The sequence below is a fragment of the Lolium rigidum genome, chromosome 1 (assembly GCF_022539505.1).
Source record: "Lolium rigidum isolate FL_2022 chromosome 1, APGP_CSIRO_Lrig_0.1, whole genome shotgun sequence".
Taxonomy (NCBI): domain Eukaryota; kingdom Viridiplantae; phylum Streptophyta; class Magnoliopsida; order Poales; family Poaceae; genus Lolium; species Lolium rigidum.
This window is the reverse complement of record NC_061508.1, coordinates 30170913-30188429: the sequence shown is the minus strand read 5'-3', so window position 1 is coordinate 30188429 and position 17517 is coordinate 30170913. Positions and strand designations below refer to the sequence as shown.

At 51.2% G+C, this 17517-nt stretch overlaps 2 protein-coding genes across 3 annotated transcripts; one reads left to right on the top strand and one right to left on the bottom strand.

The window, feature by feature from the left end:
- The first annotated feature begins 8303 nt into the window (after positions 1-8303).
- On the top strand, positions 8304-11362 carry LOC124670497 (ATPase 6, plasma membrane-type-like). Its single transcript, XM_047206992.1, has 3 exons — positions 8304-8351; positions 8442-10964; positions 11093-11362. The coding sequence occupies exons 1-3, from the start codon at positions 8304-8306 to the stop codon at positions 11360-11362; spliced, it is 2841 nt and encodes a 946-aa protein (XP_047062948.1).
- Positions 11363-12077: 715 nt separating this feature from the next.
- LOC124670479 lies at positions 12078-14375 on the bottom strand. 2 transcript variants are annotated; one of them, XM_047206977.1, is made up of 8 exons: positions 14151-14375; positions 13958-14066; positions 13698-13830; positions 13567-13618; positions 13326-13472; positions 13123-13234; positions 12698-12824; positions 12078-12607 (listed from the first exon to the last, which is right to left on the bottom strand). In XM_047206977.1, the coding sequence occupies exons 1-8, from the start codon at positions 14364-14366 to the stop codon at positions 12151-12153; spliced, it is 1353 nt and encodes a 450-aa protein (XP_047062933.1). In that variant the 5' UTR covers positions 14367-14375; the 3' UTR covers positions 12078-12150. The 2 variants fall into 2 exon arrangements, with proteins under 2 accessions (XP_047062933.1, XP_047062939.1); XM_047206983.1 differs by having other exon boundaries at positions 13326-13463.
- Positions 14376-17517: the final 3142 nt, after the last annotated feature.

Sequence of the window (17517 nt, the reverse complement as noted above, 5' to 3'; positions counted from 1 at the left end):
GCGCGAGCGAGATCTCCGGCCATTGCCTCCGCCTCCACCTCCGCCGCCACCGCTAGGTGGTGGTGAGGGAGACCTGCGAGGTGGGCGGTCTGACTTCTTGCTTCCGCCATCTGAATCTCCACGACCTTCCTGGTGCTGACTCCGGCTTCTGTGGCTGCCTTCGCCTTGGCGCTGGCTGCCCTGGTCATTCCGGCGAGGCTCCGGGTCACGGCTCCGACGAGGCTCTGGGTCGCGGCTCCGACGAGGTTCTGGATTGCGGTTCCGGCGAGGTTCTGGACCGCGGTCTTCATTCCGACTCCTTCTGGGCTCGGGCTCAGGAACATTGTTCTGGTTCCGGCGAGGTTCCGGCGAACGCTCCTGTTTCTGTTTCTTGGCAGCACGTTGTCGCGGATAACAATCGCACCGTGCCCTATGGGCCTGGTGTTTCCGGCTGGACTACGGCGGCGAGGGGGTCGCGGATAACCGTTGGGCGGAGGAGAGGGGTTGCGGTATCTGTCTCGTCCGGAGTACATCGCATCCTTTCCCTTTCTTGGATCCGACGGAGGCGTCTGTGATGGGACGGGGATCGGATTTGGGTGTTCCCTGGCCCTTCTTCTGCGCTCTGAGGATCCGGTGTGTGATTCATCGTCAGGGTGCCGATCGGCGCGGGCGTCCTTCTGCGCGGTGGATACACAGTTATCCGGATTGGATTCCAACCTGCGCGAAGTATCTGCCTTGCTCTGCTGCTGCATTGCTGAAGCGACAAGTGTGCGGAGATGGTTGATATCAACTTCTTCGTCCTTCTTCTTCAGCAATTCCGCTGCTTTCAGCATGTTGTCCTTTGGAGTTTCCAGCGGCTGGTGAACTGCGGGCGTGTTGAAGGCTATCCTGCGAGGCGGAATTGCTTCTCTGACAATACGATCGGCCTCCGCCTGCGCGTAGGTCATCTTTACTTCCCACTCAGCCCTCATGCTCTTGACGTGCTCGAGTGTGTTAGTAATCTCGCGGTCCTGTCTGTCGAAGTTTTCCAGCCAGGTTGCATGATCTGCCCTTCCTATCTTTAATGCAGCTTCGGTGTCGGCGAGCCTCTTGGCTGTGGCCAGCATCTCCTTTCTGGCGGTCTCTAGAGCCTCCAGATCTGCGGCGTGGCCCGGAGTTATAGGTGTGTTAAGAACTGCTCGTGCGGCCACCTCTTCTGCTGACAGGATTTCCTCCGAAGGGGAATCCCTTTGGGGACGCACCCGAGACATTGGAGATCCTTGTTGGGATGGTTCAGATTGGCTGACTTGGTCTCCAGATCCGGTTTGTCCCAGCGCTGCTACCGTTGCGAGAACCTGCTTCGGCTGGGCGGAGTTGACTTCAGGCTGATCGCCGAGACCATACTCCTCCAACTTGCGCACGAAGTCATCAGATTCCATGGATGGGGTGTCGCCGGAAATTGGGCTCAGATTGCCCAAGATCGACTCTTCAACCGGAGCTTCGCTTTCTCCGACAGGCTGAGCCTGATCCGGGTCGGCGCCGTTTTCCGGTGCCTCTTCCTGCTCGGGACCAGCTCCGACTTCAAGAGGGGCGGTTCCGGCGGTATGGGCCAAGAAGTGTACGAAGTGACACCTTTGCTTCTCTAACACCTGGGAGACCCAGGCGGATCTGCATTGGTCTTCCACCTTTGTTTCCTGCTCAGGGGCGGATGGGGTGGGCTTTGATTTTTCCAGATCCAAGGCGGAATCTTTGCTAGGAAGTTCCAGCGTCTCTGATCGGATCTTCGCGACTGCGTCCTGCTCAGCGGCGGTCGCGTCAGCGCTACTTACCAGTGGGTTTCCGTCGGAATCGACGGTTTCCCCGATGAAGATGTGTATGCCGCCAACTGGGACGATGGAGAGCTTGATGGGGTCGGTTTTAGCCGGAATCCAACACTCATCCGGAGGGACGATCGGCAGATTTCCGGCGTAAAGGACACGCCCCACAGCGATGGTGTCGTCGTAGCTTCCCATGGCGGAACCCTCCCGGTTCCGGCCTCCAGACGCCGCAGGCCCCACGGTGGGCGCCAACCGTCGTTGCCTAATCGACGGTACCTCGGAGGAGGGATCCTCACGAGGGGAGAAGAAGTAGGGGCCATAGGGCGGAGTGCACACGGGACGGTGGTACGCGAGTTACCCAGCTTCGGAACACCCGCACGATAACGGGGCCTACTGCTGCTTGTCCGGAATTATCCGGGCGCTTTCGCGTTGTTACAATGAGTTGTGGTTGTGCCTCTAGGGCTCCCGGGATCCGGCTTATAAAGGCGCACGGATCTAGGGTTTACATGGAGAGTCCTAGCCGGATTACGGACGGTCTAACTACGGTACAATATCTTGCCGTGCACGTCACGGATCCGCCTTCCATATACGTCGTACTTGGATCCGGGTTCCTCATGGGCCTCCATGGATCCGGGTTACTCTTATGTCGGTGCGGATCCGGCCTGCCGATCCTGGGCTGGACTTCTTCCTTCATGATCAACAGCAACTGGGCCGCCCGATGGGCCACATGCCTCATCACCGTCTGTGGGCCACCCGGGCTTGCCGGATCTAGGCACTGTCGATGGTACACCTATGAAGTATACCCACAACATCACCTAAGTCGCTTAGTCTCGCTGCTCCCAGATATTCCTAAAGCTCTACACCGATCGCAGTCCACGCATAAGCAACGGGAAGGCTGGAACCTCGCCATGTTGTTCCAGGGCAGTGTAGGTGGCGGACGGAGGGTATCAGGAGGATTTCCAGATCATCATCAACCACCAGTTCATCATCAATACCGCCGCACCAAGCCTGTCTCACGCAGGCATCGATGGGATCTTGAATGCCCCGTAATGCATCTCTACATGTCTCTTTTCATGTGCACTAGGTGTTGTAGATGGCTATCGAGTCGATCGTGTGATGTCGCTGTAGAATTTAGAAGTTCCTAATGGTGCCAAAAGAGTAGGCTGCAAATGGGTCTACAAAACTAAGTACGACCCCAAAGGGAACATCGAAAGGTTCAAAGCTAGACTTGTGGCAAAGGGTTCCACGCAGAGAGAAGGAATCGATTACAATCAGACTTTCTCTCATGTGTCATCTAAATATTCTTTTAGGATCATCATGGCTCTGGTAGCTCATTTCGACCTAGAATTGCATCAAATGGACGTTAAGGCGGCATTTTAAATGGTGACCTTAATGAAAATGTATACATGACTCAGCCGGAAGGTTTTGTTGTGGAAGGAAAGGAAAGTTTAGCATGTCGTCTGAAGAATTCCATCTACGGCTTGAAGCAAGCTTCAAGACAGTGGTACCTCAAGTTCGATAAGATTATTAGAACTTTTGGTTTTACTAAAAATGTTGTGGACAACTGCATTTATGTTAAGTTTAAGGGCAGTAGGTTCACAATATTAGTCATGTATGTGGATGACATATTATTAGCCTGCTGCACGAGACCAAGAATTTTCTGTCTTCCAATTTTGATATCAAAGATCTGGGTGAAGCTTCATATGTCCTCGGCATTGAGATTCATCAAGATAGGTCTAAAGGTGTGTTGGGACTATCACAAAAGGCATACTTTGAGCGAGTACTAAAGAAATTCAATATGTGTAAGTGCTCTGGCTCACCTGCTCCAATAGTCAAGGTTCATAAGTGCTCTGGCTCACCTGCTCCAATAGTCAAGGTGCATAAGTGCTCTGGCTCACCTGCTCCAATAGTCAAGGGTGATAAGTTTGGGACATTTCAATGTTCGAGGAACCAAATTGAAACTGGTCAGATGAAGTCGGTTCCTTATGCTTCAGTTGTCGGAAGCATTATGTATGCACAAGTTTGTACACGCTCTGACTTGGCTTTTGTAACCAGGATGCTTGGCAGATTCCAATTAAATCCAGGACTAGACCACTGGAAGGCCGCAAAGAAAGTCTTGCGTTATATGCAAGAAACAAAATGGTACATGCTTACATATAAAAGGTCTGATAACCTACAAGTTGTTGGTTATGCAGATTCTAATCATGCCGGTTGTGTGGATAGTAAGAAATCCACGTCAGGTTATATATTCACACTTGCCGGAGGAGCTATATTGTGGAAAAGCTCCAAACAAACGATAGTTGCTTCATCTACGATGCAAGCAGAGTTTATAGCATGTTATGAGGCCACTGGGCAGACTGTATGGCTAAGGAATTTTATTCCCGGACTTAAAGTAGTCGACAACATTTTAAAACCACTTCTATTGTACTGAGATAATGAACCCGTAGTTTTCTATGCGAATAAAAACAAGTCAAGTGATGCTGCCAAACACATTGACATTAAGTATCATGTTGTGAAGTATAGAATCCATGATCATACAACTAATGTTAAGCATATAAGTACGACTCGTATGCTTGCGGATCCGCTAACGAAAGGCTTACCACCCAGTATTTTTCGTGAGCATGTTGCCGGCATGGGATTACCGAAAGCCTTATGATTCTAGAATAAAGGGACCACAGTAAGAACCACTCCCAATAAGTATTATGTTATCCGTTTCGAAATAGGCTGGTATGCTATAAGTGTTGAGGTTCAATAGCATTTTATTGGTTGTTGTAACACCTCACTTTGGTTTATTATTCCTATAGAGAATGGGCAAATGAAGTTAAACCTAACGATCAAAGGGGAGAATGTTGGTTGATCTGTCAGGTTCAACTGTCAAAGTTCAAAGTTAACTGTCAGGTTCAGTTAAACGAAAATAAGATAGAGTCATTATTAACGGTAAGTCAAAGGGTGGGCCCATGGACCAACGTCCAGAAACCCTCTCGTACGTAAACATAACGCCCTGATCGGGGGCTTCACCGACCAAGTAATGGTTCATGGCCCCATGTTGCATGCGCACATAAAAGGGGGAGCCCCGGTGGCTAGCGATCTCACCTAAGTCGCTCTCGCTGCTCCCAAATATTCCTAAAGCTCTGCACCGATCGCAGTCCGTGCATAAGCAACGGGAAAGCTGGAACCTCGCCGTGATGTTCTAGGGCAGTGTAGGTGGCGGCCGAAGGGGATCAGGAGGATCTCCAGATCGTTATCGACAACTAGTTCGTCATCAACACCGCCGCACCAAGCCTACCTCACGCAGGCATCAATGGGATCTTCAATGCCCCGAATTGCATCTCTACACCTCTCTTTTCATGTGCACTAGGGGCGCGTTTGGTTGGCTGTGAGCCCTTTGGCTCGCATCGGCCCAGCAAAAACCGGTCCGTTTGGTTGCCTATAAGTGGTCCGCGTTGTGGCCCAACCGGTTCTCAAAGCACCCCTCGGACAGGCCCTAGAGGAATGCCCGAATTGGTAGTTTCCAGCGGGCATGTCCCGTTGTCGTGCCATTTTGCACGCCCACGTGCAACGGTTGCACGCGTGGAGAAGCGTGGGAGACAACGCGTTGTCTTGGTCCTCGCTCCCACTTCCCCTCACTGGTTTGCTCCTTCTCTCTCCCATTCACTCCTGGCACCGCCCTATCCCATCAACCGCCGCCATGGCCTCCTCGCCTCCTCCGCCATCGCCGACGGATCCAGCCATCCGGCCGACGGCCACCAGGTCCAACGAGGCGCTGCTGCGCCTCGTTCGCGAGTACGAGGCCGGAGGTCGCGACTTGGCAACGCAGATCGATGTCGGCCGCGTGCCGGTGTTGAATCGGTCGTCGCCGTTCGCGAGCACGAGGCCGGCTGGCGTGGCAACCCGGAGCGCCGCCGTCCTGGCTCTTCAAGCTACCGGGATTCGACCGGCGGATCGCTCGGGGATGGGGTGCATCGACCACGATGCACGCGCCGATGCCATGGGGCATGCCGCGTCCGCCTGCACCCAATGGCGCGCCTCCCGTCGCGCCGCCGCCGGGGTTCAGCCGGCCTCGTGCTCGACGGGAGCCGACAGCACCATCGGCGCCCCGCTTCCCGACCGCTGCACCGCCGCCGTCGCTTAGGACCTATGCTCCGACTACGCCTCCTCCTCCACCCGGATTTGGAGTGCGACCTCCTCGAGGACCTCGTGTTCGTCCTTAGACTGGGCCGTTGTCGCTCCACCCAATCGTAAGTACCTTCAATCAACTCCTTCTCGCTTGTTTACATCGAGTGGATGACATTGTACATGTGAATGTAGATAGGAATGTAGATAGGAATGTAGATAGGATTCATGGCAATGTGCATGCGTGTTCTTGACTGTGATTATTCTTGCCATGCTAAGCTCAAGTACCTAGCAAGGACTTGACAATGTCAAGTCCATGACAATGCTTGAGATTGGCATTGCCATTGTCCATGACTTTGCTTGTGCTTGGCAATGCCAAGCTCAAGCACCTGGCAATGCCATTGTCCATGACATTGCTTGCTTGTGCTTGGCATTGCCATTGTCCATGGCATTGCTTGCTTCTGCTTGTGCTTGGAATTGTCCATGTCATTGCTTGTGCTTGGTATTTCCATTGTCCACGGCATTGCTTGCTTCTGCTTGTGCATGACAGTGCTTCTGCTTGGCAATGGCATTGCTTGCCTCTGCTTGTGCTTGCTAATGGCATTTCTTCCATGTGCTTGTGCTTGTCCATGGCATTGCTTGTTTGTGCTTGTGCTTGTCCATGACATTGCTTCTGCTTGTGCTTATGCAGAACTGGCCCTTCCTGGAAGTGTTCTAGGAAGGGCCCATACTGGACGCTATTGACATGGTCGTCCGTGTGCAGCTGCGTGATCCCAACGTAGCGTTCATGGAAGCCCACCACCAAATCACAGCGCCGAGGGTTCACGCCGGCCGTCCTGCTGACCTAGGGCACGCTGCTAGGCAGCATCTGCCGGCGTTCTTCGTGCAGGTGGAGAGCCAGGACCTCTGTGCCCTCGTCGTGCCGCCGTACATGGAGCAGCCCCTGATCACCAAGTACAAGCTCAAGAACAATTGCCCCCCGGTAAAGGTCTGCTTGTACTTGGGCCAGCATTGCGAGTGGAAGGTGCAGCTGCAGTGGACAGGCCAGTGCGTCGGGTTCAATAAGTCCTGGAGCGAGTTCGCCGTTAGGCTTCTGCTGCACGTCGACGACACGATCATCTTCACCCCTCAGGACGACGGCTTCAAGGTCGACGTCTTCACCCCTCAGGACGACGGCTTCAAGGTCGACGTCTTCAGGAAGGAGACATCCTGCTCCAGCGTCTTCAGCTGCAAGAGGCACCGCGAGGGCCCTTTTGCTGATCCTCGCCGTTAAGGTGCTGCTACTCCATCGCTGCCTTTGTTTATGTCTGATCCTGTAGTTGTGCTGACCTCTAGGAGGCTGTTAAACATTGTCTTTTGTGCATATCTCACTGTCATGCTGGCCTGTAGAGGTTATTGAACAATGCTTTTGGACCTGGGTAGTCTGCCCCCAGGTTTAGGCGCGTGTCTTACCACTCTGACGCTAGATTAGGAAGTATTAAGTACTCTGTTCGTTGTGTATAAGTGTGTGATGTGCTTATGATCATGTTTGAGCTATTTGTGTGCCGTTACGTGATAGTAAGGTCACCATATTTGAATGTGGTGAAGAGAAGTTGTTGCCAGGATGCCCAAAATGGCAACCAAATACATGTGTTGTGGCTGAACAGAGATGGAGCGATGTATCCAGACATCCAAACAATGTGCACTTCTGTTCAGGCCGGTGCAGCACAAGCTACCAAATGATGGGCCAAAAGTGACTCGTGGCCCGTTCGCGACGCGCATGGGCGCCCATCTGCCTACGCCAGTGTGCAGGATTTCGGCTCAGTATACCAAACGCGTCCTAGGTGTTCTAGGTGGCTATCCAGTCACCTTGCTCGCTCCTCGACTCTCTCATCGGCACAGAGAGATTTCTTTTCTCTTTTTGCAATCGGCAGAGAGTTGAACTGTTGCAGGCCATATTTCAGCCCGGTTTGCAGTTTGCTATTTCCGCAGGAGCCTGTACTGTACATTGGGCCATTCGGGCAGGCGCAACGGCGCTGATATATAGGCATGACATGCGGGACGTGTCGCCCAGGCTGGCGCGCGAGACCGTCAAGAGACAAAGCCAATGGCGCTCCACGAAGCTCGGGACGCATGTAATCCATGGGCGCCCGCCCGCCCGCGCGCGAAAACCTCCCGTCCGCGCGTTCGTCGCGACAATGTCGTCCACCGCACGACGCAGCTATAAGACGGCAGCGCGGACGCCATGGCCATCCCCTCCATTCCCACACGGAGAGAGGAGGAAGGCAGCCAGGCAGCGCTTGCCCCCGCCCTCCCTCCGTGCCCACCCCAACAAGGCCTCCCCCTCGTGGGTGAGCGCCGGCGCCGCGCCACCGCCGGCCCCCGCCGGCCGTAGCTAGCTCTAATAAATAAATAATAAACACTAGCTAATCAACCATGGCGTCCCTCTCCCTCGAGGACGTCCGCAACGAGACCGTCGACCTGGTACGTCCATCGTCGCCATTGATCCATCCTTGGGTCCTTCCTTAATTTCTTCTCATCCTGTCCTGGTTGATTGGTTTGATTAATTTGCAGTCGACGGTCCCGGTGGATGAGGTGTTCAAGACGCTGAAATGCGACAAGAAGGGGCTCAGCGGCGCGGAGGGGGAGAACCGGCTCAAGCTCTTCGGGCCCAACAAGCTGGAGGAGAAGAAGGAGAGCAAGCTGCTCAAGTTCCTGGGCTTCATGTGGAACCCCTTGTCCTGGGTCATGGAGATCGCCGCCATCATGGCCATCGCGCTCGCCAACGGCGGCGGCAGGCCTCCGGACTGGCAGGACTTCGTCGGCATCGTCTCCCTGCTCTTCATCAACTCCACCATCAGCTACATCGAGGAGTCCAACGCAGGGGACGCCGCCGCCGCGCTCATGGCTGGGCTCGCGCCCAAGACCAAGCTGCTCAGGGACGGCAGGTGGGAGGAGCAGGACGCCGCCATCCTCGTGCCCGGCGACATCATCAGCATCAAGCTCGGCGACATCATCCCCGCCGACGCCAGGCTGCTCGAGGGCGACGCGCTCAAGATCGACCAGTCGGCGCTCACGGGAGAGTCAATGCCGGTGAACAAGTACGCCGGGCAGGAGGTGTTCTCGGGATCCACGGTGAAGCAGGGCGAGATCGAGGCCGTCGTCATCGCCACGGGCGTGCACACCTTCTTCGGCAAGGCGGCGCACCTCGTGGACAGCACCAACAACGTGGGACACTTCCAGCAGGTCCTCACGGCCATCGGCAACTTCTGCATCATCTCCATCGCTGCCGGCATGTTCGTGGAGGTGATCGTCATGTACCCGATCCAGCACCGCGCGTACCGTGACGGCATTGACAACCTCCTCGTGCTGCTCATTGGTGGGATCCCAATCGCCATGCCCACCGTGCTCTCCGTCACCATGGCCATCGGCTCCCACCGGCTGTCGCAGCAGGGCGCCATCACCAAGCGCATGACTGCCATTGAGGAGATGGCCGGCATGGACGTGCTCTGCAGCGACAAGACCGGCACGCTCACGCTCAACAAGCTCACCGTAGACAAGACCCTCATCGAGGTCTGCTCCAAGGGCGTCGACAAGGATATGGTGCTCCTCTACGCCGCCAGGGCGTCCCGCGTCGAGAACCAGGACGCTATCGACACCTGCATCGTCAACATGCTCGCCGACCCCAAGGAGGCCCGCGCCGGCATCCAGGAAGTACATTTCCTTCCATTCAACCCGGTCGACAAGCGCACGGCCATCACATACATCGATGGAAACGGCGACTGGCACAGGGTCAGCAAGGGCTCGCCCGAGCAGATCATCGAGCTCTGCAACATGGCGCCAGACGCCGAGAAGAAGGTGCACGCGCTGATTGACCAGTACGCCGACCGTGGCCTCCGGTCGCTCGGGGTGTCTTACCAGCAGGTCCCAGAGAAGAGCAAGGAGAGCGCCGGCGACCCATGGCAATTCATCGGGCTGCTCCCTCTGTTCGACCCTCCGAGGCACGACAGCGCGGAGACCATCCGCCGCGCGCTCCACCTGGGCGTCAACGTCAAGATGATCACCGGCGACCAGCTCGCCATCGGGAAGGAGACCGGGCGGCGGCTCGGCATGGGAACCAACATGTACCCGTCCACCGCCCTCCTGGGCGACAAGAACGTCCCCGTCGATGGCCTCCCCATCGACGAGCTCATCGAGAAAGCCGACGGGTTCGCCGGGGTGTTCCCGGAGCACAAGTACGAGATCGTGAAGCGGCTCCAGGACAAGAAGCACATCGTGGGGATGACTGGCGACGGTGTGAATGACGCGCCGGCGCTGAAGAAGGCCGACATCGGTATCGCCGTGGACGACGCGACGGACGCGGCCCGGTCGGCATCGGACATCGTGCTGACGGAGCCCGGGCTGAGCGTGATCGTGAGCGCCGTGCTGACCAGCCGCGCCATCTTCCAGAGGATGAAGAACTACACCATCTACGCCGTGTCCATCACCATCCGGATCGTGCTGGGGTTCCTCCTCGTGGCGCTCATCTGGAAGTTCGACTTCGCGCCCTTCATGGTGCTCATCATCGCCATCCTCAACGACGGCACCATCATGACCATCTCCAAGGACCGCGTGAAGCCGTCGCCGAAGCCAGACTCGTGGAAGCTCGACGAGATCTTTGCCACGGGAGTGGTGCTCGGAACTTACATGGCGCTCGTGACCGTGATCTTCTTCTACCTCGCCCACGACACAGACTTCTTCACGGAAACGTTCGGGGTGGCGCCGATCCGGGACAACAACAGGCAGCTCATGGCGGCGCTGTACCTGCAGGTGAGCATCATTAGCCAGGCGCTCATCTTCGTCACACGGTCACGGAGCTGGTCGTTCGTGGAGCGACCGGGGTTCCTCCTGCTCTTCGCCTTCTTCGCCGCGCAGCTGGTGGCGACGACGATCGCCGTGTACGCCAACTGGGAGTTCTGCGACATGCAGGGGATCGGGTGGTCATGGGGCGGCGCCATCTGGATCTTCAGTATCGTCACCTACATCCCGCTGGACGTGCTCAAGTTCATCATCCGGTACTCGCTCAGCGGCAAGGGCTGGGACAACGTCCAGAACAAGGCAAGCTAGCGAGATCACCATTGTTCACGCGTGCATCGTCGCCATTGTTGCGTGATCTTGATTGATTTCTCATTTTTGTGGTCGTCCCAGTGAGACATTTCTTCTGGGTGTTTGTGATCTTGGCACAGACGGCGTTCACCAACAAGAAGGACTACGGCAGGGGCGAGCGGGAGGCGCAGTGGGCCGCGCAACAGAGGACGCTCCACGGCCTCAGCCAGCCGCCCACTTCCGACCTCCTCAACAACAAGGAAGAGCTTTCCGCCATCGCCGAGCAGGCTGCCAAGCGTGCTGAGATCGCCAGGCTCCGGGATCTGCACACGCTCAAGGGACATGTCGAGTCGGTGGTGAAGCAGAAGGGTATCGACATCGACACCATTCAGCAGAGCTACACCGTCTAGACACTGGCCTTCCTTCTGTTGGTGTTCCCGTCGGGTCGTTGTGTTGTGTGGTTTTGAGCGGGAAGAGCAGCTTGTACAACTATGCTGTGTATGTATACATTCTCTTTGAACTGCTGCATAGGTTTTCTTGTGAGCTATATCTCATTGTCTCTAATACAAGTGTGTGGGAACGGTGCATTTGCATGAACATATTGTCACACATTTCATGCTTCTCTGGCTGCTGCTTTTATTGTGAGCTGTGGAACCTGTGACTATGCATCCCCTATATGTCCAAGATCTTTCCTAGCCATTTAAATACACAGCCCATAACCCAAAATTAACAGATAGTTCTATTAATATATGAGAACATTTTACTGATTTACTACATCTACCCACACAAAACTCATAAACTCATCTCCCACAGGTTTACGGAAAAGATGGTACGAAAAGTTCAAAAAAAAAAGTAACTAAAGCAAACTACGAGAGTCCTACATGTGCATTAGGTGCAGTTTAGTAACCCTAAGCTCTAAGCATGATTTAGATCAAGACACATGTTTTGCGTCTTCAACAGGCTTCCATCAGAGGCTTTCAAAATGGTCATCAGAACACAAGTTGGGCATTCCATTGTGATATTTGTGACTATTTGTTGAGCAAACGGTTTCAGGTTTTGATATGCACCAGCACCAGCCCATCATATAAGAATTGCACCCCTCTTGGTCTCCCCAACTCATGCTCAAGCTTCAAGGCTTTCTTTTTCTCTAATACCAATATCCTACAAATAACATGGTAGAACAACACAATGGTCAACGCTAAGCCTTGCTCACCTTCCAGCAAGTGAACTCAGAAGGTATTATGGTTTCATCACCAGAAACTACAGCTTTGGCAGTCAGCTTTCCAACTAAACCATGGTACAGAAGGCCCCTGGCGCCAAGGCCACTAACTAGCCAGAAAGCACAATTGCTCCTCTCGCCTATTACGTCATTTAAACAGCCCAACAAAGGCAAAGATCCATTAGCTGTCAGTGGAGGCATGGCTCTTATCCCAGCTCTTGCTCCTACATAATCCCATTTACTTATTCCTGGATAAACGGCAGAAGCTTTTGGGAGCAGCTCTTGTGTTGCAGTAAGAGCTTCATCATCAGATACACTTGAAGCATAATTGTCAGACTTCCATTGCCAGGTTGAGCCAATAGAAACGGTACAGGGACCTTGGAAAGCCAGCCATGCATCAGATAAGATTGAAGGACTTTGACTGCCATATTTTTCCCTGGCAAAAAGAAAAATGCAGCCATCAGATAGTTCCAGCTGGTACTGTAGTGACTAATGACTTTCAGTTCAACTCACAGTGGCACCTTACATTGTCTCCAATGGCAGCTGGAATTCAGCAATAACTCCTCTACAGTTTCTAAGAGGTAGCTTATTTGTGAGTTCTGGAAGTAATGTAGCTTTGGCCCCAAGGCAGACGATAACTGAATCATAATCACCTGCTCACATTTGATAGCGTCTTTAGGGGGGGAAATAGTTCATACTGTAAAACAATAACTTCATTTGACCTTAAATTATTATTTCAATATACTACTTATTAAGAGGAGCTGCTCAATTAATATTTGTAAATTGGCAAAGAGTGCAAAACTTCACTTTAGCTTCAGGTAGTACATTCATATGTACTTAATTCAGATTAATCTAAATGGAAAGCCAACATCTGATGGGGCATATCGTCAAGTTTAGGTTTGTTTAAAGTAATTTCTCGTGCTTATTTTGCGGACTGGGTGATTATTTTACCTGACAATTGCTGTAGATTATCAACATGTTCCTTGCACAGCTTGAACTCTTTCTGTTCAGTGGGTGAAACGGATGCTTTCTCAGCCATATTTTGGCATGCACAGAACAATGCCTACAAAAACACAAGAATGAAGTGACTCGGTATATCAAGAATATAAGACGACAAATACCTAAGTGAAAGAAAGCACGAAGATGTGTAGCACCTGTAAATACTTCTTAGGGTTGACGTTCAGCGCTAGTGGCATATAAACGGCAAGGTTGAGCGGAACACGTAACCCAGGGATCAGTCGTTGTGCAGCATCCGAATCAAGAACTTGAAGGCTGCAACTCTGGAGGCAACTCTGAGCATTCTAACTCGAATAGGTCGAAACATCAAAATCACACACAAAAAAACACAAAAAAGAGGCACCTGAGCATAGCTTCATAATCTCAATCCAGCAGTACCTCTAGCAATATATCAGCAGCCTTCTCTGTCGTAGGTGGCCGCAGAATTCCCCTGCTCGGTAAAACGTATCCTCGTCAATAGGCAAAGCATCAACAAAAAAACATACTAGCTACAAGGAACAGCTGATTGCCTTCTCCAGATAAGGGCATCATCGTCTTGCCTAGCGCCATCCTCGGATCCAGCTGTTCCATTCGCTTGCTCTGCGCTGCGCAGGAGATCCATACTCTCTTTCCAGAATTCAGCTCCCCTCCAGAGAAGCTTGGCTGCAGTTAAGCAAGAAATTCATATGTGCACCAAACTTAGGCTGTACGCAAAACTGTTGACATAATTAGGCAGAACTGAGTGACACTGCCACACTGGTATTGAAATGGTTGCAGTGATGGAGGAGACCTTTGGGCGAGTAGGGATGTAGAAGCCCTCCCGAGACTCCCGAGGCGCCGCCCCCTACGCCGTTCTCGTCGTAGACGTCCACCGACACGCGTGAATCCTTGGGGCTATGCTGCAACCAGACAGCGTCGGTCGGTTTCAGGCGATGCTGTCTTTGACAATGAAAGAAGGCCAGGACCGAGAAAGAGGAGAGGACCTTGAGGAGGTGCCACGCGACGGAGAGCCCCGCGAAGCCTGCGCCGAGCACGGCGTAGCGGAGAGGGCGGCGGCATCCTGCAGGAGACGGCGGTGGGGAGGAGGCGCCGGCGGATGTGACAGCTCTTCTGGAGCACGAGCCGAGGCCCGGGAGGAAGCGGGACCGAGGAGGAGGGGAAAATGGTAGCGGCAGGCCGTGACTCCGAGGCGGCGACATAGCGGCGGGCTCGGCTCCGGTCGAGGAGAGGAGGGGCGGCGGCGGCTGCTGCTTCGGATAGGAGAACGGCGGGCGGTGCGACGGCGCAAGCGAGAAGCTCGGCCCGAAGAAGAATGATGCGACTTCTAGTGTGGGTTGGGCTAAGGCCTCTAACAGGCAGAGACATGCGCAGCTGAGGGCTTGGCATTGGGCCGACCGGAAGAGAATGTAGCAACTGCAGTACCGAAAATTCAAAGCTGAACCTCTGTAGGTATACCTCTGTCCATTTTTAGATGTCAAAAATTTGTCTAAATTCGAATGTATCTACGCCGAACACAAACGGTCGCTCGCGCCGCTGAAGATGCCCTTAAGATAGCTTTGGTCAGGATTGTAGAGGGAGCAAATCGATCTTGGGACTCGTGTTCTCGGCCAGAGATCTCGCATGCGTCTTGGTGAGTATGACCGCGTGCCCGTGTGCAGCTGATCAGAAGCAGTGCAAGCCGAAAATAGTGCAGCGCCAAGCATTCCCGAAGGCATGGCCTTTCTACGTGCATCACGCGAACTCTGCCTCAGACTGAAATACGAGCTTCCGATGCCTCCCTTTTCTAATTGAGCGCACACCTATGCATGTTTCTCATGTCACTCTATGTTTCATTACCGTCTTCCACGACTTCCTTATTTTTGTAGTGGTTGTGAGAAATTTCTTCTTTCACTCCTTCCGTTGGTCTATTTGTCAAGAAGATGGGTATATATATGCGGTTCCTCACCAAACATTATTAGTTCATCAACTTCCAACACATCTCTATTGCTAGCTTGTTACCTCTATTTACATGAGAAATAATGGTTTGGTTGGTTGAATATAGGACCATGTAATTATGTATTGTACTCTGATCGTCTAGATATTTTTTAGGCATAGATACATTCAAATTTAGACGAACCACTAAACATTTATTAATGGACAGAGGGAGTATAAAATATCCCTAAAAAACATTAACCGATCGGAGATTGCTATTTTCATATATTTACCTTATTTTTTTACGGATTCGAATCCGAAAGGATAATAGTTGGAAATGGATTCGAATGCGGGTCATACTGGATTACATATATGGAGCATTTTTGGAGAGGACTTAGATCGGTTGCAGATAATCGAATAAATACACACATAATTAGAAGTTTGTTTTTTTATGTATAAAACTTGACCAAAAAAATGTGTAATGATATACCATATCCAAAGTTGAACACTTATAAGGCGTGCACGTCATTTAAGAAAAACTTTGACTATATATTTTGTTGACAAAATATAAGATATATGCCACAAAAGTTATACCGTTGGATTCATATTCAAGAGAAGTTTCTAACGGTATAATTTTTGTGACACATAATTCATATTTTGTTGACTAAATTAATGATCAAAGTTCTTCTTAATCTACGTGTGTGCCTTATAAACTGAACCGGAGGGAGTACAACACAACAGTTTGCATCCTCGCATAACATCACAATAGTCAAAATGCAGTTCGATACATTAATAATAAGCAATAATAATAGTGCAATAATAGCATGACACATCGAGATAGGTAACACGCATAGTTGGACCAATGGACTAACTGGGTTGTTTGGGTATTTAGGGTTGAGAAACATTTATTGAATAGTCCTATCGAGGACCTTGGATAATCCGTAAATAATATCGGATAATCCTAGTCTGTCAGGTACAGTTCTATATTCACTATCATATTCGGCGGATATCCGTTTGACTAATATCCACATTCACATTTATATTTGGAAGACTTTTAAAAGTGCATGCGACATATATCGACATTGATTTAGAGCAGAAACTATTCATAGAATTTTCATTCCTAAACCTGGTTTAAAACAACTAGTACAAAGTCAGTGTCTTCATTAAGCATACAATTTGGTCTGTGCTTGCTTCAGTGTTTCGCTCAATAATGAACTTGGTCTCTAAAGTTTTTTCCCGGTTTTATTAAGTGGTGATAGCACTGATTTTTTCCAACCATCCAGAGGTGTTAGATAAGGAGAACATATCTCAATGTATTTGTTTCTGTTAGCAACTGAAGTTCTTTCTTGCCGGACAAAAATTTGTCAGGCATCGCTGTGGTGCCTCATGCACCCCCAATCAATCATCTTCTTTCTGCGACGATGGCTTGCTATTTTTCAAAGGAAACAGAGATGGGGCTGATGAGATCAACAATTTCCTAGATATATATTGTAAGCTTCAAGGCAAATAATCAATAGAGAAAAATCTTCTATTCATTTTAACAAAGGATGCCCGGAGGCAATTAGGCAATTGATAGAAAATATGTTGCAATTGCCTAATGAAAGCCTGTCAAAGAAATACTTGGGGCAAATGACGCATTCAAATATTTGACAGATTGTATATGGAAAAGGATTCAGGGATAGATTAAACAAATCCTTTCAGTGCGTGGGAAAGAAGTTTTAATAAAAAAAAGTCCCATGTTATCCCTACCTTTTCTATGTCCTGTTTCAAACTCCCAAGCGGTTTGTGTCAAAAAAAAGTTTTGATTTTCTCCTTAGAATTTTTGGTGTTGAAGTAATAATAATGGACAAAGAAAACCATGTTGGGTCTCGTGGGATACCTTGACAATGCCAAAGTACTTGGAGGGCTTGGATTTCGAGAGATTGAATTATTCGATTTGGCTTTGCTCGCCGAACTAGCTTGAGTTATGATGGATCCAGATTCTCTTAGTGCAAGCATTCTCAAATCTGTATATTTGGTGGCTAACCTCGGTAATCGGTCATCTCAGATTTGGAGGGCAGTTATTGAAGGCAGAGATGCCCTAAAGCTAGGTGTAATCAAGAGAATTGGCAATGGTTCTACCAAAATATCTGGCAAGAGAACTGGACACCATTCTCCCTATGCAAGTTTTACGGTGGTTAGCATTTTTAATAACCGTCCATCCACCCTGATCTGACAGTGGTAAATAGACGGAACCAAACTGACGGAACCAAAAGTGTGGAATTGAAACCAAAATTTATGGGACCGGAACCTCTATTATATTTTACGAAAATTATAAAAAGCAAGTGTCCTTTTGAACGGCCAAAATATCTAATGAAGCTACACAGATCTTAAAGCAACAAACAACACATATCTCAAAGCAACAAGCAATTGAGCATATCCCTCTCACGAAAGTATCTC

What these genes read in the sequence shown, in the direction of transcription:
- LOC124670479 (XM_047206977.1), bottom strand. Translation starts at nt 14,366, where the DNA reads ATGTCGCCGCCTCGGAGTCACGGCCTGCCGCTACCATTTTCCCCTCCT. An exon ending in CTGCTGATATATTGCTAGAG is followed by an intron (nt 13,473 to 13,566) that starts GTACTGCTGGAT and finishes TATTCGAGTTAG; the next exon opens with AATGCTCAGAGTTGCCTCCA. An exon ending in CAGCTGCCATTGGAGACAAT is followed by an intron (nt 12,608 to 12,697) that starts GTAAGGTGCCAC and finishes TCTTTTTGCCAG; the next exon opens with GGAAAAATATGGCAGTCAAA.
- LOC124670497 (XM_047206992.1), top strand. Translation starts at nt 8,304, where the DNA reads ATGGCGTCCCTCTCCCTCGAGGACGTCCGCAACGAGACCGTCGACCTG. An exon ending in GCAACGAGACCGTCGACCTG is followed by an intron (nt 8,352 to 8,441) that starts GTACGTCCATCG and finishes ATTAATTTGCAG; the next exon opens with TCGACGGTCCCGGTGGATGA. An exon ending in GGGACAACGTCCAGAACAAG is followed by an intron (nt 10,965 to 11,092) that starts GCAAGCTAGCGA and finishes ATCTTGGCACAG; the next exon opens with ACGGCGTTCACCAACAAGAA.